This window comes from Saccoglossus kowalevskii, chromosome 6, assembly GCF_978046115.1.
Source record: "Saccoglossus kowalevskii chromosome 6, keSacKowa6.1, whole genome shotgun sequence".
Taxonomy (NCBI): Eukaryota; Metazoa; Hemichordata; class Enteropneusta; family Harrimaniidae; genus Saccoglossus; species Saccoglossus kowalevskii.
The window spans coordinates 190,218-209,503 of record NC_140646.1 but is presented as its reverse complement, the minus strand read 5'-3'; the positions used below and the strand labels follow the sequence as shown (position 1 = coordinate 209,503).

Below are 19,286 nucleotides of genomic sequence, written 5' to 3'. Positions count from 1 at the left end.
ATGATAAAATACGAACACGGAGCCAACAGATGAGGTTTCAACTGGTATTGGTATTATTATACTCTGCAAACATCAAGTACAATAACGCGGTAAAACTCCACTACTCCAATAACTAGATACTTAAACTCCAATACAATTCAACGAGATCTCCGATCTGAACTCAGTGCTGATCAACTCCCCTATATATACCCCACTGTCTATAAATAGATCATTACAGCAGCATACATAATGAGTCTGGAACTTACTACCAATTTCTAGAATGTTCCATTACCTTCTATTGCCTCCTACAGTGTTTTATTACCTACTGTAAAGTAGGTTTATTCGGTGTTATTTGCTTACTTTACTTCCTATGTCGACAGCAACTATGGGTTTTAATTTAGCTTATTTCGCTGACTGGAAAAATGCGCTAAATTAAAACACAGTGAATATGTAAAATTTAGCATAGAACACATTATCTAAATGACGAAACCGTGAATTTAAAACCCACTGAATATGCCTGAAATGGTAAATCAGTGAAATTTAAACCCAGTGAAAATTAGTCATTTTACAGTATTCAACCATTTTCTAAAAAAAATCTAGAATATTCCACCCAGACACAGTACGGTTCTAGAACATTCTCAGTGACACGGAAGTGGTAAATAAGTCGTATGCGACAGTCTTCTTTATGCATTTTCTATAATATAACAATGAATTATCGTTTTTTTCCATTGCAGAGTAAAGAAGAGAAGAAAGCAGATGAAGCCCTACTATCGTTACCCACCAAAATACCAGAACCAACACTCAAACCCAAAACTAAAAAAGGTTGGCGTCCAATTTTTCATAGAATACCAGTCCTCATTAATCAGACACTTGTATATTTATAAAGAATGATCAAAATGGTATGCTGAATGAGCTGTTTATCTGCAGAAAAATAGGAAGAAACATTTGAATATGTTTTTGCGGTAATCAAATTTTGGCTTTTCGAAGCATGCTACAAGATCATGAACACGTCTATTGAATTAATTTTGATCAATTTGACAGTCTATATCTTTAGTCATATTAGGCACATAAAGAAAATATTAATTAGAAAATTATGCATGAAAATAAAAATATTGTCATAGATACTTTTGGATAATCCCCTAATAATAGTAAAACTGTTTTTCCCATGTCACTACCTTAATGAAGCAACCAGTTTTATAAGGCCATTATGAGTTAGTTTTACCCTACACAGTACAGTATCAAACTTGAGCAAAATTTCATACACAGACCCATTCAGTTCTGTTTGATTTGTGTTTCTGCTGTTTAGCTCCAGAATTACCTATATTTGAAAGAAGAAACTGGTTGATTCACCTCCACTATGTTAGAAAAGAGTTCAACACATGTAAGGTAGGAAACATTCTATTTTTAATATTATCCATATTTTCATTATTTTAGTGTCAATCCATTCCATCGTCACCTTCATAATTTTTGAAATGTGAGAATCTTAACTGATTTGGGATATTATCATCTATGTCCGTACTAGCTGGCAGACCAGAAATAACTTGTATGTTTTTGTTTTTAAAGTCTTTGATAAAGGAGCAGTTGGAAGAAACACAAGGAATGTGTGAATATGCAGTGTATGTACAGGGTCTGATAATGAGAATGGAAGGCAGAATACAAGAATCGTTAGAGTTGTTCCAGACATGTAGTTTATTGAATTCACAGAGTACTGATAATCTTAAACAAGTAGCAAGGTCGCTGTAAGTAACTTGAGTCTTATATATTATTCATAATTTAATACTATGGCACTATTATTTGTCAATTTTCAATTATATTAACAAGATTATACAACTGTACCACCAGAATTCATTTTTGGTATATACATTTTGTGATAGGTACATACGAAAATGTTACAGGCTACATACATGATCTTCAAGACCTGTATGGTCGTATTTGTCGGGGGACAAATAGAGAAAGCTTTTCAGACATCAATGATTTTAGAAAATCTTCAGTGGAAAACTTGCCATTTTTCAACATTTATGTAGTAAAAGATAATCAGGGATTAACAGCATACCTAAAACCTTACAGAGAGCTGTTAGGCTGAACAGCACATTGTTATTCAATAAATTTATTTAATGGAGAAAGTCGTATCAACAAGTAGAATATGCACTTGGTGACAGTTCTCTTTAACTTCTCTTCGTAGTTATTTAGGTTCATTGTACGTTCATCACCGGTTATCCAAATCATTTCAGGTTTTTACTTGGTAGACACAAAGCTGCAATAGATGTGTACAACGAAGCTGCCAAATTGAGTCAGCGAGACTGGGAAGTGTCACATAATATGGGAATATGTTACATGTATCTAAAAATGTATGACAAGGTTAGACAATGTTTTTATTTTTTTTAAATTAATAATTTCAAAGTTGATATTTGATATCCTTGTATGAATTCTAGTCTTCTACATTCCTCCTACTTGAATAAGACAGATTACACTTGGGCAATACTTTCCAGTGATATTTACACATCACTCACTGAAATCCTCCATGGACATACCAAAATCAAAAGGGAAAAAAGGTGTCAGTTATATTATGTGATTTACTTCTCTCAATTTATGTCATTACCAGTAGTTGTTTGATCACCCTCATTTGAAATGATTTTGTTTTTATAATCATCTTATTCTGCCTATACATTAGATGTCTCATTATGTAGTGTGTGTGTGTTTTTTATTGACAGGCCAAGGAATCATTGAAACATGCAATCCAATGTAATCGCCATGACTTGTCATTTATCATGCTGGGCAAGATATTCTTAATGGAAGGAGATTTAGAGATGGCAATTGATGTATATAAGAGAGCTGTCGAGTAAGTCATAGGTCCTGGCTCCTCTGAAAAATAGGTTTTATCAGATTATACAAAAGAAAATGGGCTATTCCTGTAGTGATGTGTTTCTTGTTTTGTCATGGACTGTTTTCTGGCTTCAGGGTGAAAATACCTTTATTCTTTTTTGCAACTGATATTAAGAGGACAAAAACTGTACAATATTAAATGGATTAAAAAAATATGGAAAAAGTTACCAAAAACTATTATTATAGCTTATGTCATTTGATGGGGTTGATTTGTTGAATTAAAGATTAAATGTCATGTTCATCATACCTTCATTACTATGGCTTCATGCCATCAGGATACCAAAAATGAAAATCAATTGGAGTCACCAGACAGTTGTTTGAGTCCAAAAAATCATGGAAAATGGTCAAAATTGGCATTTTTACACTGGTTTCTATAGTGACATTATTTCAAAAATTTGCTTTTTGAATCCTTAATATTGTGAAAACACTTCAAAACATACTATAATTTAGTGAATTTGACTTGACCTGTCTCAAAGCAAATGTAGAGATAGTTTCCTTAATCTGACTGGTATTTTTGTCAATCAAACTAATTTAGAACAAAACAGGAACAGGAGATTGAATGATTTAATTATGATAATCATTTTGCTACATTGATAACTTCATTGATATATATCAGTTACAATCCATTGTATGCATTACTCATTCAATAACACAATTAACTGACTGATCATACCGGGTATTTCATATTTCTTTTCAGATTCAACCCCGAAAATCCAGAGTTGTTATCAACGCTTGGATTACTATATTTACAGGTTGGTATATATGAAAAATAAATTATTAACTACATATTTAGAAAAAGATTAAATTCACTGCGTTCAATTACGAACCCACGTGACCGTGGCCACATGGCAGCGCCATAGGTAGCCGTCAATCACTCTTCATTTTTCTCCGCCTCGTCGAGGAATGATTCTGAGCGGCTCTGCCTGGCTCTGTTGCTTTTTCCTGTCCGGGTTTCTAGCATGGTACTTTGTCGTAGCTGCGTGCGGGGTTCAGAGTTTTTTGCGTGAAGGTGTGTGTTTTTTCACTGGAGTTCTGAGGCCTGAGATTTTTTTTCAGAGCCATCAAAGTCACTGATACTGACCGCGTCACAGCAAGGTCGCGCGTCCAGTAAACAAATCGGTTAAAGTGAGTTGCGTGTTTTGCATGAGTGGAAAGTCCTCACGCTCGGCTAACGATGCTTCGTGTACCGGGACGTCGAGCAAGAGGCCCGACGGTGGAGGTACCGATATTTTTCTCGATCTCCCCTGCTGATCGGAGGGCATCCTCACAGTCTGTTTTTTCAGGCGATGATTTACCCGATTTTACAGTCTGCAGGGAGGCTGTGCCCCTGGAGGCTTTCCTCCTATGGGGCCTGTTGCGGGTCCCTTTGTGGACCCTTCCTCACACGGCGCCGGGTTTGCCTTCGAGTTGAAGGCTTTGGTCGAAGGACTGTCGGGGCAATTGCATCCCTGGCAGGCTGGGTAGATCAGACGCAGTCGAATCGAGCTGTCTCCACGGCTGATCTGCACTGGCTCGGAAGATGAATTCTGATTGGCTAAAAAAACAAAAAAACTTGTGGCGTTGAATGCACGTTCATTGTCAGTATTGTTATGCAAAATTCAAACTAGCTAATCATTTGCAACCTTCCGAGCCAGTGCAGATTAGCCCTGTCTCCGCTGTGGGCAAGCAGGAAGAAACACGAAAGCATGTTTGCATTCAATCACGTCTCTTCCGGGGAACCCCTGTTCCCAGCCGCGGCTCTCCCACTATTTTGGGAGAAGGCAGAGGCTCAGGCTAATTGCACCGGGCCTCCTCTGGAGCCTCGGGCACTGAATGCCAACAGGGTGCTGGCAGCCAAGCCTCTGATCTCGGGGCAGGGCTTTCAGGGCAGGGCACACGTTGACCACCCCTACTTTCAGCCAGCTAGGGTTCGTCACACGGTAACGGTAAAACAGTAACGAATTTATCCTTGTGTCCGGTTTCCGCTGTGGGTTTTGACTCGCTTCGTACCGACCCATGGGGCGTCCCCATTGGGAACCGACCCTGTCCTGAGACGCACAGTCGAACACACTCCCTCTCACATATTTAAAGTGAAAGAGGATGCAGTTCACTTGTGTCGGATACAGTCGGTACTCCGGGCGGTCCCTCAGAGTCTTCCATCTGTATGACTCGGTGAGCCACGCTTTTGGGGTGAGGCAGAGTATCATCGATCCCAGTGATACGATGTAGATACCCCCACTCTTGATCCTAAGGCGACCACCTAAGGTTGCTTCACGAGCGTCGGGATCCAAAGCCACCCCGTCGGCACATCGATTCCTGTCCGTCTGAGTGCGGAGTGGGGCACAGAGCACACAAACGGTGTTGATGGGCGGCATTGGTCAGCCGCGGAGGATGTAATGCTTAAGGCCCCTGGGTGAGGATAACATTAGGCAACTCTTCCCGCTGGACCAAACGCTACCCGGTCGGTGTTGTTTCGGGATCAGACCCCATAGCGTGGGATGAGACCAAAACTCCCCCAAGGCTCCTTCCCCAGACTCCGGTACCACGAATTTGGCAAACCGGGCAAAGGGGGGGGGGGTTAGCTGCGTTCCATGGGTGTCCTTGCCAATCAAAGACGACCCATCCAGCCCTGAGGGCAGAGTTGCTTGAGCTCATTACTGTGTGTGCCCAGGACTCTGGAGACCTTGGAGGCAGAACGCACCAGCCTCCTAGACCAGGCAACATTTTTACTGGTAGGCCACCGCACATCTACATGCGACACCCCCTAGTGTCGCCTGGCTCTCTTGGCCGGGGCCACTACTGTGCTACGAGACGCGGCCTTAGACGCACGTGTTTTCGCCGACAAGCTGAGCTGGGGTACGTCCCCACCTCAGTGACTCAGACTGAACATCCTCCACCCTCTTTGTTCAGGGAATGGTGGGTACAGTCTCGGAGCTTCGAAGTGCAATGAACCAGAGGGTTCAGATCGAATCTGCTAGCCAGTTGGCCCTGCCATGGGTAAGCGGAGGGCGCCCCAAGCACAGAAAACACAACGCCCTAGGGCGCCGTCCGCTAGCCAGAGTCAGCCAGGAGGCAAGCGCTCATACCCTTCCATGGGAGGGAAGAGTAGTGGCACGCCCCCAGGGAGGAAAGAGCCAGGTGGTGGCTCCTCACCCTCTCTGGGCGGATGTCTACCCGGCAGCGGGGGAAGCGTGTTTGACGCTCACCTCTGCAACCGGGGGGAACAGGCATGTGTTCGGCGAGTGGCAAGGTCACAACTTAGTGACTACTTCAGGCCTTGGGGAACTCACCTCATGGGGAAAGGGAGCACCCTCCCTTGCAACTGCTGAACACATGGCCACATATCCCTGTCGTACACAGATTGCGCCGGTGTAGTCCGGTTTGGAGAAATCTCCATTTCCCCCCGTCAGTGTCTCCCCTGTTGGGCACTGCCAGGGGACTCAATTAGACAGGAAGTAGCAGTTTGCTGGGAAAAGGCGCCATACACAGGGTACATCAGCCGGAACTAAGTACAGACTTTACCCAAATGTTTTCGTAGTACCAAATCTACAAGTGGCGGGCGTCCAGTTCTGGACCAAGGTAGATTGAATCAGTACGTGCTCCTCGATCGGTTCCACATGGAGACACCATTCAGGGTTCTCCTCTCCATCCACCGTTTGGACTGGCTAGCCCCACTAGACTTAAGTGGGGCCTACCTACACATACCGATGCACCCAGTGAGTTGCCATCTTCTTCCAATTGCCCAGCTGAGCCAAGTATTCGAATTGTGGGTGCCCTCCCGTTTGGGTTAGGCACAGCGCCCTACGTGTTCACCCGAGTGATAAAACAGGTAGTGCTGCTGCTTCACCAGATGTCGGTACACCTCAATCCGTACCCAGACTACTGGTTACAACCAAGGGGTTAATAGCCAAACACATGAGGCTAACACAAGATTTACTTTACCAGTTGGGCTCGTTAGTAAATCGACAAGTCCCCCTTGACCCAACTGGCAGTTGGTGTCCCTGGGCATGGAGTTTTGACACAGAGGTAAGCTTGGCTTATCAAGCGTGTTGCTTAGCGCTAAGCAGCCTAGCCGAATGCCTAGTCAGCATTCCCTCAGTGTCCCTCCGAGAACTAATGCGGATCATTGGAATGATGACCTCAGTTCAAAGGGTTGTTCCCCAGGCTGCACTACACAGCCGCCCGGTATAACGCTTGTTATAGCGCCGAGCTCTCCTATGGGAACTAGATGAAGGAAGCCCTGCCCTGGTGGTCGACACTGGCCAACCTCGGACAGGGGGGCCCCTTGGACCCACTCGCCGCAGGTATGACTCTGGTAACAGATGCCCCCCCCCCAGGGTTGGGGAGCACATCTATTGGACCAACAAGCCCAAGGATATGGCTCCGCATTAGTTTCAGGACTACCATATCAACCGGCTCGAACTGAGAGTAGTGTACTTAGCACTACCACACTTTCTACCTGTAGTTCGAGACCACAGAGTCCTGCTCGCACAGGCAACGCAGCGGTGGTCTCCTTCAAGGAGGGGGGGTGGTTGTCCGTCCTAGTGGAGCAAATCCTCCTTTGGTGCCTGGAATACAATGTGGAGCTAACTGCACACCACCTTCCAGGGGTGAGGAACAGTCTGGCAACGCCCTTTCAGAACGGCCCCGTCTCCAGAACACGGAGTGGCTAATACCCCAGTGGGTAGCCTCCAGGCTGTTTCGACTGTGGGACGGACCAAGGTTGGACTGGTTTGCTGCACCCGGAACGCCAAGCTCCCGACGTACATAACACTCCTGCCGACTCCAGTAGCCTGGGCCAGAGTCGCTTTGCTAACCCCGTGGACCCATTTAGTTGTGTACGCCTTTCCTCCCTTCCCGCTAGTTCACCGGGCACCAGAGAAATCTTCGACAGGTGCACACCCGCATATTATCATGGGTTGCACCCAAATGGCCAAGCAAGGCCTAGTTTCCACTTCTGTTGGAAATGCTAGTCGAAACACCAGTAGTGCTTCCGGACTTACCGGAATGGCCGTCCCAACCAGACGACGCACTACCAACGAGCCCAGCAGGTATCATTTACACACATAGAGGCTCTCAGTAGACCCGCACATACGAAAGCCTTATCTGAGCGGGCTGCCAACATCCTGGCCAGGGAGAACAGGGATTCCATCAACGCGGCCTACATTTCTAGTCTGCGAGCATACACTGGTGTAGCGGAAGGGAGATTGATCCATACCATCCCTCTATTGGCCAGGTAGCAGGCCCCTTCGTCCACCTGTTTGATGAAGTGGGTTTGTCCTATGCAGCGATCGTTGGATACAGGTCGGTCTTGTCCCCCACCACTCAAAACGTACTGGAACAAGACTAGCCGATTGTCCTATTATTAGGAGACTATTTACTGCTTTCCGGACGCCAAGACCCCATACAAGGGAGCCGCCCAACTGGGACTCATCAGCTGTGTTGTCTGCTCTAATCAGACCACCCTTTGAGCCTCTCCAATCAGCACCACTCAAATTTTTGACGTGGAAAATAGTCTTCCTACTGGCCCTCGCCTCAGGTAGGCGTCGGCCAGAGCTGGGGGGCATTGTCCTTCTCGGATGATGGACCGCCGTTATGGACAATCAAGTTGTGCTAAAGACACAAATCGGGTTTCTCGCCTAGAACCAAATCCCAGGACACGATCCTCACCCGATCGTCATCCCCCGGCTGTCAAATTTTGTCTGCTCGGAGGGTCAGGAGGAATTGCTTCTCTACCCGGTTCGAGCACGGAGTTGCCACCAAACAGTACTAAGGATTTGGAATGGGGTGCCAGGCATATATGTTTGTGTTATGGCCCAGGCAGTATAGGCCGGCCTCTCCAACATCCATAACCAGGTGGTTTACTGTGACTGTATTAGAGGTTAATACTTTAAATTCCTCGACACAGAGCTTGCAGAGACACCAAGTATGAGCACACGAGGTCTGTGCGATTGCTAACTCGCTAGTGCTAGCGTCAGCCCCCCCCTCCCCCCGAGCACACATGGAGGGCAGGCTTCTGGAGAATGCAGAACGTCTTTATCAACTACCACCTAAGAGACTCCAAATCCATTGAAAAGGGTCTCTCTAGGTTGGGTCCCGTCGTAGCGGGTCAGTCTTGGTTTGCTGACCCAGCCCGAACGACCGCTAGGGTCCCTGCGCATAGGCAATAAGTCAGTCCGGCATTATATGCGGACAGATTTCTCTACCATCAGCACTCCCCTGGGAGCTCCCAGGTCCCGCTTGCCCTCATGCAGAACTGTTTCGGTCTTTACTTCGAAAGCTTACTACCCCCCAGAATTGGGTTGGGGTCTAGCTTTCTCGGGCACACCGAACCCTGTCACCATAGCAGCATTTTGGCTTCTTGCTCTCGGGACAGCACAGGCAAGGTAAGACACCACCCTTTTTTGGGTCTTAACTAGGGTGTTGAGTTTGTTTGGGAAAAGACTTTCATCATTTTTTCTGTTGGCTCGGAAAATCCCGCCACCTATCGGCGTCTGACTCTGCCTACAGTTCAAAATAGTCATTTTGCTGACCAGAGTCTATGGTGGGTATGAACTATGTGAATAGGCGGGTTCGGAGAACCCTTGCCTAAAACTAGAATTTTATTTTTATTAAGTTGACATATGTTTTTGGGATTCTATATTGAGATCAGCTTGGTTATGCATTGTTGGTTTAGACATTATGTTGCCGTACTACATACTACATACAATACTTTTATATTCAGTGTGTCAATTTTATCTTCAAAAAAAATTATTTCAATTTACTTACATGTATTATGGGGTACCTAGTATCAGTGATTTAAAGTGTTTGAATGCAAATTATTTTACCATGAAATTCATCTCGTTCCTTTAATACAGATTGGACAAACTCAGAAAGCTTTTGAACACCTTGGAAATGCCTTAACCTATGATCCTTCCAATGTAAAGGTATGAAATTCTGTTATTATATCAATGTAGTCACCAGGTAAATGTCTAAAGCATGGTGCCTAATTTGCATAATAATATTATATAATTTGCATATGTTACAATCAAAATAATTAACATATCAATGACCAACACCTGATATCACCTGCAATTATTTATATTTTAATATTTTTTCATAATTTACCCATACTTACCAAACTAGTCTGGATATTAAACTTTGTGTACTTTTCTAGTACTTGTTCTTCTTTTATTTGTTTTGGAGTTTCACTTTTGTCTGCTTTGAGACATCAATATTCAAGCTGCTATGTCAGAGATTTGTAAACTTTTAGATCAATTGTTGTAAGGTCCCAAACCATATTAGTTTGTTCTATCAACTGCACCTTATTAATTATACATGGTTCACTACTTGCATGACTTGTGGTGACAATTTAACATCTACACACTAGCACATATAATAGAGAAAATTCTGTATTAAATTTGCAACATGAGATGACTGTCGACAAATTGCCTCCAAATTCACTGCGGAAGGCTACTCATAGATTTTTGGTCATAAATATCATAACAATGTTCATTGGTTAATTGTGCAAAATCATGAGGCTATTGTTTCATGGCACCATGGAATATCTAGCATTCTTTTGTGTGCTATAGTGACGTATTTTGTAAAACCTTGTGCTATTTTTAGAACTATTTTTTGGAGCACAATGAAAATAGCAATTTTTGACACTTTTTAAAACCAAGATTTTTTAAACAACAAAAAGTATATAATTTTTCAGCCTATGTCATCAGCCTAAGAACCTATGATAAAAGCAGTATAATATAGCCAAAATGGCCACTATCCACTATAAATACAACCATCATTTTCTTAAAAAATTAAGCTGGTGACCCCCAATATTCTTATATTTGAAAATGAATAAATTTTGGGTTTTTGAAATCATAAGTAGGCTTATAGTTTAAGGAACTTGAATTCAAATGTTCACTGCTATAAAGTTTCATCATTTTTCAAGGATTCAATAGAAATTTGTCTCCTGCGGAATTGAAACAGTTTACAGTGTACAATTTTGATTATACTCTCGTTATAGGCTATATTAGCAGCCGGATGCATGATGCAGCAACACGGTGACTTTGAAGTTGCTTTAACCAAATACAGGATTGCTGCGGCTGCTGTGCCGGAAAGTCCTCCACTCTGGAATAATATTGGCATGTGTTTTTTTGGAAAGAAGAAATATGTGGCAGTAAGTACATGTAGTCATGAATATTAGAGTACTAAGACAGTGTGGGATAAAGTGAACCTGCATCTACACGACCGACACCCTATTAAAGTAGCTGTCTCTGGTGACACATTCCAAGGATCGTAATCATCTAGCACTGAAAACAATAGAATTTATGGTTTCGTAAAAAAAACATCTTTGTGTTTTTGAAACCTGTAAACTACATCACCAATATTAAGTGCATTGAAGATCATTTACGTCTCATATGAACATCAGATACAACAGCAATACACCATAAGTCAGAAATGAAATACTATCCCAAACAGTCATACAGGAACAAATTTCCTGAAGCGTCTCCCGCTGGCATTTTGTGCTGTTCTCTGTCGCTCAAGTATTACAACACGCAGGTGAAAGCAAAGTGTATTATGATATACGCAATGTATGCACTCGGGCAGTACTGAATTACATCAACCTACACTGTGTACAGTGTTTACTTTTGAGTATCATCTAAAGTTGTCGCTGAAAAACCTTTTAAATTGAACAGAGCTAGTCTTGGAGGAGTAAAACCAGTTGCTGATAAGTACAGTCTAAAATGTTTGTGAATTGTCATTTGCTCTATAGTTTCAAACTTGGTTTCACCATTTCAGTGTTACATATTATATTCACTTGAAGATTAGACTTGATCACCTACCAGTTCTATGCTTGAGGTGATATAAACACTTACTGATTTGATGTATCTGTCTTCTGATTGCATATGAGAAATAACTGAACACAGGCTAAATTTTATTTTATTGTTGACTGTATATATTTAATTTGATTCTGTACATAAAAGAATGAATAAATGATTTTAATGATATTTATTTTTAAATACAAAATCTTTTCAGGCTATCAGTTGTTTGAAACGTGCCAATTATCTAGCTCCGTTTGACTGGAAAATACTGTACAATCTCGGTTTAGTTCATCTAACAATGCAGCAGTATGCGTCAGCGTTTCATTTTCTGAGTGCTGCTATCAATCTTAAACCAAAGATGGGACAGTTATTCATGCTACTTGCAGGTAAGCATAGAAAATAATTTAATTATACATGTGACACAATTTCAAGTAACCTTAAAGTTGTATTGGCAGCCAAATTTTGTTTGAAGTTTTTATGAATTGTTACGTGTATTATTGCAAGATATCAGATTTTTATGAATTGTTACGTGTATTATTGCAAGATATCAGATTTTTATGAATTGTTACGTGTATTATTGCAAGATATCAGATTTTTATGAATTGTTACGTGTATTATTGCAAGATATCAGATTTTTATGAATTGTTACGTGTATTATTGCAAGATATCAGATTTTTATGAATTGTTACGTGTATTATTGCAAGATATCAGATTTTTATGAATTGTTACGTGTATTATTGCAAGATATCAGATTTTTATGAATTGCTACGTGTATTATTGCAAGATATCAGATTTTTATGAATTGTTACGTGTATTATTGCAAGATATCAGATTTTTATGAATTGTTACGTGTATTATTGCAAGATATCAGATTTTTATGAATTGTTACGTGTATTATTGCAAGATATCAGATTTTTATGAATTGTTACGTGTATTATTGCAAGATATCAGATTTTTATGAATTGTTACGTGTATTATTGCAAGATATCAGATTTTTATGAATTGTTACGTGTATTATTGCAAGATATCAGATTTTTATGAATTGTTACGTGTATTATTGCAAGATATCAGATTTTTCTTGCCAATTGCTGGGCAATTTTGTGGATTCTGTTGTGATTGAGTTCTTAGATTAGGGTGTCACCAAGTCATAGAATCTGACGCAGGATTCTCTGTTTGATGATCAAAGGTTTAGTACAAACTCAGTTTTCAGTGTAAAACATTTTCATTAAGATTAGTCTGAGATGCATGACAGCTCCCTGAGTTGTTTATGTTTCCTATATGTTCATGAGGCACCTCCCTCCTGAATTTATCGAATGACTATTTCAATTATGATTCCAATCAACAATTATTTACTTTAGTACACACCCAAAACAGAATTCATAATGACATGATTTATTGTAGTAAAGACAATAAAATAACTTTCAGTATTATACATCTGTCATCGTAACGCCATAGCTTACAGCATGCCGTAATTTTGTAGTATTTTCATCTTCTCATTTAAGAAAATGCCAATTCCAAATATGGAATGATTACTAGCATAAGTGTCCTCTAATAATAAAAACAAATATGGCTGCCACCAGGGTTTGACCAGACAGACTCCACACAAAGAAGTTTGCTGATTCTGTTCTGAACTTCTTGGATTTCCGCATTCCCATGGTGTATCCTTGGAAGGAAAAGATGTATAATAATAAGGTTATTACAAAAATACCTCAAATGATGCGCTCAGACAGTATTCCGTGTAACGATCTCCGCTGCGTGTCGGTTGATACTCCCCCTACTGTCTTCATGCATACTTTAAGGTATCTTCGTAATAGCCTCCTAGTATAACTAAATAAGTATAACTCACAAAAACCATTACTTTATTTGATTTTGGCCAAACTGAAAGGGCTTTCAACTAAGTTTTGCTGACAATACTACTTTATGAAGGGCTGTGAGGGATTTTTTTTTTTTTTAACAAATAATTCTTATATTTTATGAAGAATACTATAGTGTCCCACAGCAAGCTGCTAACATATTCTTGTTTTTTATTGTTTAGTTGCTTTGACTCACCTAGAGGATCCTGACAATGCTAGACAAGCGTATGAACAGGCAGTCTCCTTGGAACAGTAAGTCAGAATTGGATTTAAATAGAACATATCTACATGTATTGCTTTCCCATACATTTCATATTTCTGTTAAAAATTTATTTATTTAAGCAAAATGTCAAAAACTTCTGTGCGGATTTTGATCAAATTTGGTAAATAGGTGCTATGGGGTAATGTGCAGTAAAGATTAGTTTTGGAGCAAAGTATATGCATATTAAGTAGGTGATTTGCCTATTGCCTTATTTCAGTCTATGTAAGCAAAATGTGTTCTGCAATAAAACAATAGAAAATAAAACAAAATTGACATTATATTTAATATATTTAAAGTTTTATATTATGATTTAAGATGATAGTGTAATGCATATAATTGTTTCCTTGTTTCATCTCCAGAAGTGACCCATCCGTCCATCTCAATTTTGCAATATATCTGTACAATATTGGGGATCGGAAAGCAGCCTCACATCACTTCTCTCAATTTGAACAGAAACTACAAGCCCAGAGAAAAGACAACGTCAATGTGGAAATTGATACAGAGGTCAGTACATATTAACTACATGTATTGTATGTGTCATTTCATAAATAAATTCCAACATTTATGATTGAATTTAATTTTTTAGCTCTGCTGTCGACAAAGTCAACACAGCGTTCATATTACTGATTGTCCGTCGTCGTCTGTCGTAGTCAACTTTACAATTTCAACTTCTTCTTCAAAACCGCAATCAGAATGTTTTCAAATTTGATATGCAAGTACCTTGGATGGTTCTTTCTCAGATTTGTTCATTTCATGTCACAATCTCAAATTCTCTATTTTTGGTGAATATTTTTGTAATTTTATTGTTCAATTTCTAATGGTATCTTCTGTTCTTTAGGCCAGACTTTTATTATCCCTTGTTTCGCGAACCCGCCTAATGAACAGGAGCCGAAAATGAAATAAAAACAACATTTTATTTCAGCGTAATTTCTTGCGTCAATTCTTCATTTTTTTTCCCGCCCGCCGCATAACATACCCAAGTCGCATTTTCGTGGGAGTATCATGATCAAAGTACCGAAGTCTCGTGCAGATGAGAAACAAGGTTACACATGGAATAAAACTTCATTTCATTTCTTCTCTCCGATCAATGATCTCACTTACAATTCTTTGAGAATCACACAAATCTAATTATTTTTATTTTTTCTCACCCTCCTCAAAAAAATTGCCCTATATAAACTCAAGAAACAAGGAATAAAAAAAAGTCTGGCCTTAATTGAAATGTGCATTGCTAACAGCGGAGCTATCTCAGCTGACAGGCTGCTTGTTGAAATGTGCATTGCTAACAGCGGAGCTATCTCAGCTGACAGGCTGCTTGTTGTAATGTACATTGCTAACAGTGGAGCTATCTCAGCTGACAGGCTGCTTGTTGTAATGTGCATTGCTAACAGTGGAGCTATCTCAGCTGACAGGCTGCTTGTTGTAATGTGCATTGCTAACAGCGGAGCTATCTCAGCCGACAGACTGCTTGTTGTAATGTGCATTGCTAACAGCGGAGCTATCTCAGCTGACAGGATGCTTGTTGTAATGTGCATTGCTAACAGCGGAGCTATCTCAGCTGACAGGCTGCTTGTTGTAATGTGCATTGCTAACAGCGGAGCTATCTCAGCTGACAGGCTGCTTGTTGTAATGTGCATTGCTAACAGCGGAGCTATCTCAGCTGACAGGCTGCTTGTTGTAATGTGCATTGCTAACAGCGGAGCTATCTCAGCTGACAGGATGCTTGTTGTAATGTGCATTGCTAACAGCGGAGCTATCTCAGCTGACAGGCTGCTTGTTGTAATGTGCATTGCTAACAGCGGAGCTATCTCAGCCGACAGACTGCTTGTTGTAATGTGCATTGCTAACAGCGGAGCTATCTCAGCTGACAGGATGCTTGTTGTAATGTGCATTGCTAACAGCGGAGCTATCTCAGCTGACAGGCTGCTTGTTGTAATGTGCATTGCTAACAGCGGAGCTATCTCAGCCGACAGACTGCTTGTTGTAATGTGCATTGCTAACAGCGGAGCTATCTCAGCTGACAGGATGCTTGTTGTAATGTGCATTGCTAACAGCGGAGCTATCTCAGCTGACAGGCTGCTTGTTGTAATGTGCATTGCTAACAGCGGAGCTATCTCAGCTGACAGGCTGCTTGTTGTAATGTGCATTGCTAACAGCGGAGCTATCTCAGCTGACAGGCTGCTTGTTGTAATGTGCATTGCTAACAGCGGTGCTATCTCAGCCGACAGGCTGCTTGTTGTAATGTGCATTGCTAACAGCGGAGCTATCTCAGCTGACAGGCTGCTTGTTCTAATGTGCATTGCTAACAGTGGAGCTATCTCAGCCGACAGACTGCTTGTTGTAATGTGCATTGCTAACAGCGGAGCTATCTCAGCTGACAGGCTGCTTGTTGTAATGTGCATTGCTAACAGCGGAGCTATCTCAGCTGTCAGGCTGCTTGTTGTAATGTGCATTGCTAACAGTGGAGCTATCTCAGCTGACAGGCTGCTTGTTGTAATGTGCATTGCTAACAGCGGAGCTATCTCAGCCGACAGACTGCTTGTTGTAATGTGCATTGCTAACAGCGGAGCTATCTCAGCTGACAGGCTGCTTGTTGTAATGTGCATTGCTAACAGCGGAGCTATCTCAGCCGACAGACTGCTTGTTGTAATGTGCATTGCTAACAGCGGAGCTATCTCAGCTGACAGGCTGCTTGTTGTAATGTGCATTGCTAACAGCGGAGCTATCTCAGCCGACAGACTGCTTGTTGTAATGTGCATTGCTAACAGCGGAGCTATCTCAGCTGACAGGCTGCTTGTTGTAATGTGCATTGCTAACAGCGGAGCTATCTCAGCTGACAGGCTGCTTGTTCTAATGTGCATTGCTAACAGCGGAGCTATCTCAGCCGACAGACTGCTTGTTGAAATGTGCATTGCTAACAGCGGAGCTATCTCAGCCGACAGGCTGCTTGTTGTAATGTGCATTGCTAACAGCGGAGCTATCTCAGCTGACAGGCTGCTTGTTGTAATGTGCATTGCTAACAGCGGAGCTATCTCAGCTGACAGGCTGCTTGTTGTAATGTGCATTGCTAACAGTGGAGCTATCTCAGCTGACAGGCTGCTTGTTGTAATGTGCATTGCTAACAGTGGAGCTATCTCAGCCGACAGGCTGCTTGTTGTAATGTGCATTGCTAACAGCGGAGCTATCTCAGCTGACAGGCTGCTTGTTGTAATGTGCATTGCTAACAGCGGAGCTATCTCAGCTGACAGGCTGCTTGTTGTAATGTGCATTGCTAACAGCGGAGCTATCTCAGCTGACAGGCTGCTTGTTGTAATGTGCATTGCTAACAGCGGTGCTATCTCAGCTGACAGGCTGCTTGTTGTAATGTGCATTGCTAACAGCGGAGCTATCTCAGCTGACAGGCTGCTTGTTGTAATGTGCATTGCTAACAGCGGAGCTATCTCAGCTGACAGGCTGCTTGTTGTAATGTGCATTGCTAACAGAGGAGCTATCTCAGCTGACAGGCTGCTTGTTGTAATGTGCATTGCTAACAGCGGAGCTATCTCAGCCGACAGGCTGCTTGTTGTAATGTGCATTGCTAACAGTGGAGCTATCTCAGCCGACAGGCTGCTTGTTGTAATGTGCATTGCTAACAGCGGAGCTATCTCAGCTGACAGGCTGCTTGTTGTAATGTGCATTGCTAACAGTGGAGCTATCTCAGCCGATAGGCTGCTTGTTGTAATGTGCATTGCTAACAGCGGAGCTATCTCAGCTGACAGACTGCTTGTTGTAATGTGCATTGCTAACAGCGGAGCTATTTCAGCTGTCAGGCTGCTTGTTGTAATGTGCATTGCTAACAGCGGAGCTATCTCAGCTGACAGGCTGCTTGTTGTAATGTGCATTGCTAACAGCGGAGCTATCTCAGCTGACAGGCTGCTTGTTGTAATGTGCATTGCTAACAGCGGAGCTATCTCAGCTGACAGGCTGCTTGTTGTAATGTGCATTGCTAACAGTGGAGCTATCTCAGCCGATAGGCTGCTTGTTGTAATGTGCATTGCTAACAGCGGAGCTATCTCAGCTGACAGACTGCTTGTTGTAATGTGCATTGCTTACAGCGGAGCTATCTCAGCTGTCAGGCTGCTTGTTGTAATGTGCATTGCTAACAGCGGAGCTATCTCAGCTGACAGGCTGCTTGTTGTAATGTGCATTGCTAACAGCGGAGCTATCTCAGCTGACAGGCTGCTTGTTGTAATGTGCATTGCTAACAGCGGAGCTATCTCAGCTGACAGGCTGCTTGTTGTAATGTGCATTGCTAACAGCGGAGCTATCTCAGCTGACAGGCTGCTTGTTGTAATGTGCATTGCTAACAGCGGAGCTATCTCTGCTGACAGGCTGCTTGTTGTAATGTGCATTGCTAACAGCGGAGCTATCTCAGCTGACAGGCTGCTTGTTGTAATGTGCATTGCTAACAGCGGAGCTATCTCAGCCGACAGGCTGCTTGTTGTAATGTGCATTGCTAACAGCGGAGCTATCTCAGCCGACAGGCTGCTTGTTGTAATGTGCATTGCTAACAGCGGAGCTATCTCAGCTGACAGGCTGCTTGTTGTAATGTGCATTGCTAACAGTGGAGCTATCTCAGCTGACAGGCTGCTTGTTGTAATGTGCATTGCTAACAGCGGAGCTATCTCAGCCGACAGACTGCTTGTTGAAATGTGCATTACTAACAGCAGAGCTATCTCAGCTGACAGGCTGCTTGTTGTAAATTGCATTGCTAACAGCGGAGCTATCTCAGCTGACAGGCTGCTTGTTGTAATGTGCATTGCTAACAGTGGAGCTATCTCAGCTGACAGGCTGCTTGTTGTAATGTGCATTGCTAACAGCGGAGCTATCTCAGCTGACAGGCTGCTTGTTGTAATGTGCATTGCTAACAGCGGAGCTATCTCAGCCGACAGACTGCTTGTTGTAATGTGCATTGCTAACAGCGGAGCTATCTCAGCTGACAGGCTGCTTGTTGTAATGTGCATTGCTAACAGCGAGCTATCTCAGCCGACAGACTGCTTGTTGTAATGTGCATTGCTAACAGCGGAGCTATCTCAGCTGACAGGCTGCTTGTTGTAATGTGCATTGCTAACAGCGGAGCTATCTCAGCTGACAGGCTGCTTGTTGTAATGTGCATTGCTAACAGCGGAGCTCTCTCAGCTGACAGGCTGCTTGTTGTAATGTGCATTGCTAACAGTGGAGCTATCTCAGCCGACAGGCTGCTTGTTGTAATGTGCATTGCTAACAGCGGAGCTATCGCAGTCAACAGGCTGCTAGTTGTAATGTGCATTGCTAACAGCGGAGCTATCTCTGCTGACAGACTTCTTGTTGTAATGTGCATTGCTAACAGCGGAGCTATCTCAGCTGACAGGCTGCTTGTTGTAATGTGCATTGCTAACAGTGGAGCTATCTCAGCCGACAGGCTGCTTGTTGTAATGTGCATTGCTAACAGCGGAGCTATCTCAGCTGACAGGCTGCTTGTTGTAATGTGCATTGCTAACAGTGGAGCTATCT

At 42.5% G+C, this 19,286-nt stretch overlaps 1 protein-coding gene across 1 annotated transcript in view; it reads left to right on the top strand.

Moving 5' to 3' along the window:
• LOC102802424 (BBSome complex member BBS4-like) overlaps window positions 1-19,286 on the top strand; it is a 70,771-nt gene that overhangs the window by 26,815 nt on the left and 24,670 nt on the right. The window contains exons 2-12 of the mRNA XM_085499924.1: window positions 714-801; window positions 1,286-1,365; window positions 1,543-1,718; window positions 2,211-2,337; window positions 2,691-2,818; window positions 3,560-3,614; window positions 9,699-9,767; window positions 10,844-10,996; window positions 11,857-12,028; window positions 13,678-13,747; window positions 14,117-14,261. Coding sequence (XP_085356050.1) covers window positions 714-801; window positions 1,286-1,365; window positions 1,543-1,718; window positions 2,211-2,337; window positions 2,691-2,818; window positions 3,560-3,614; window positions 9,699-9,767; window positions 10,844-10,996; window positions 11,857-12,028; window positions 13,678-13,747; window positions 14,117-14,261 — 1,263 coding nt within the window. The remainder of the gene's footprint in view (window positions 1-713; window positions 802-1,285; window positions 1,366-1,542; window positions 1,719-2,210; window positions 2,338-2,690; window positions 2,819-3,559; window positions 3,615-9,698; window positions 9,768-10,843; window positions 10,997-11,856; window positions 12,029-13,677; window positions 13,748-14,116; window positions 14,262-19,286) is intronic.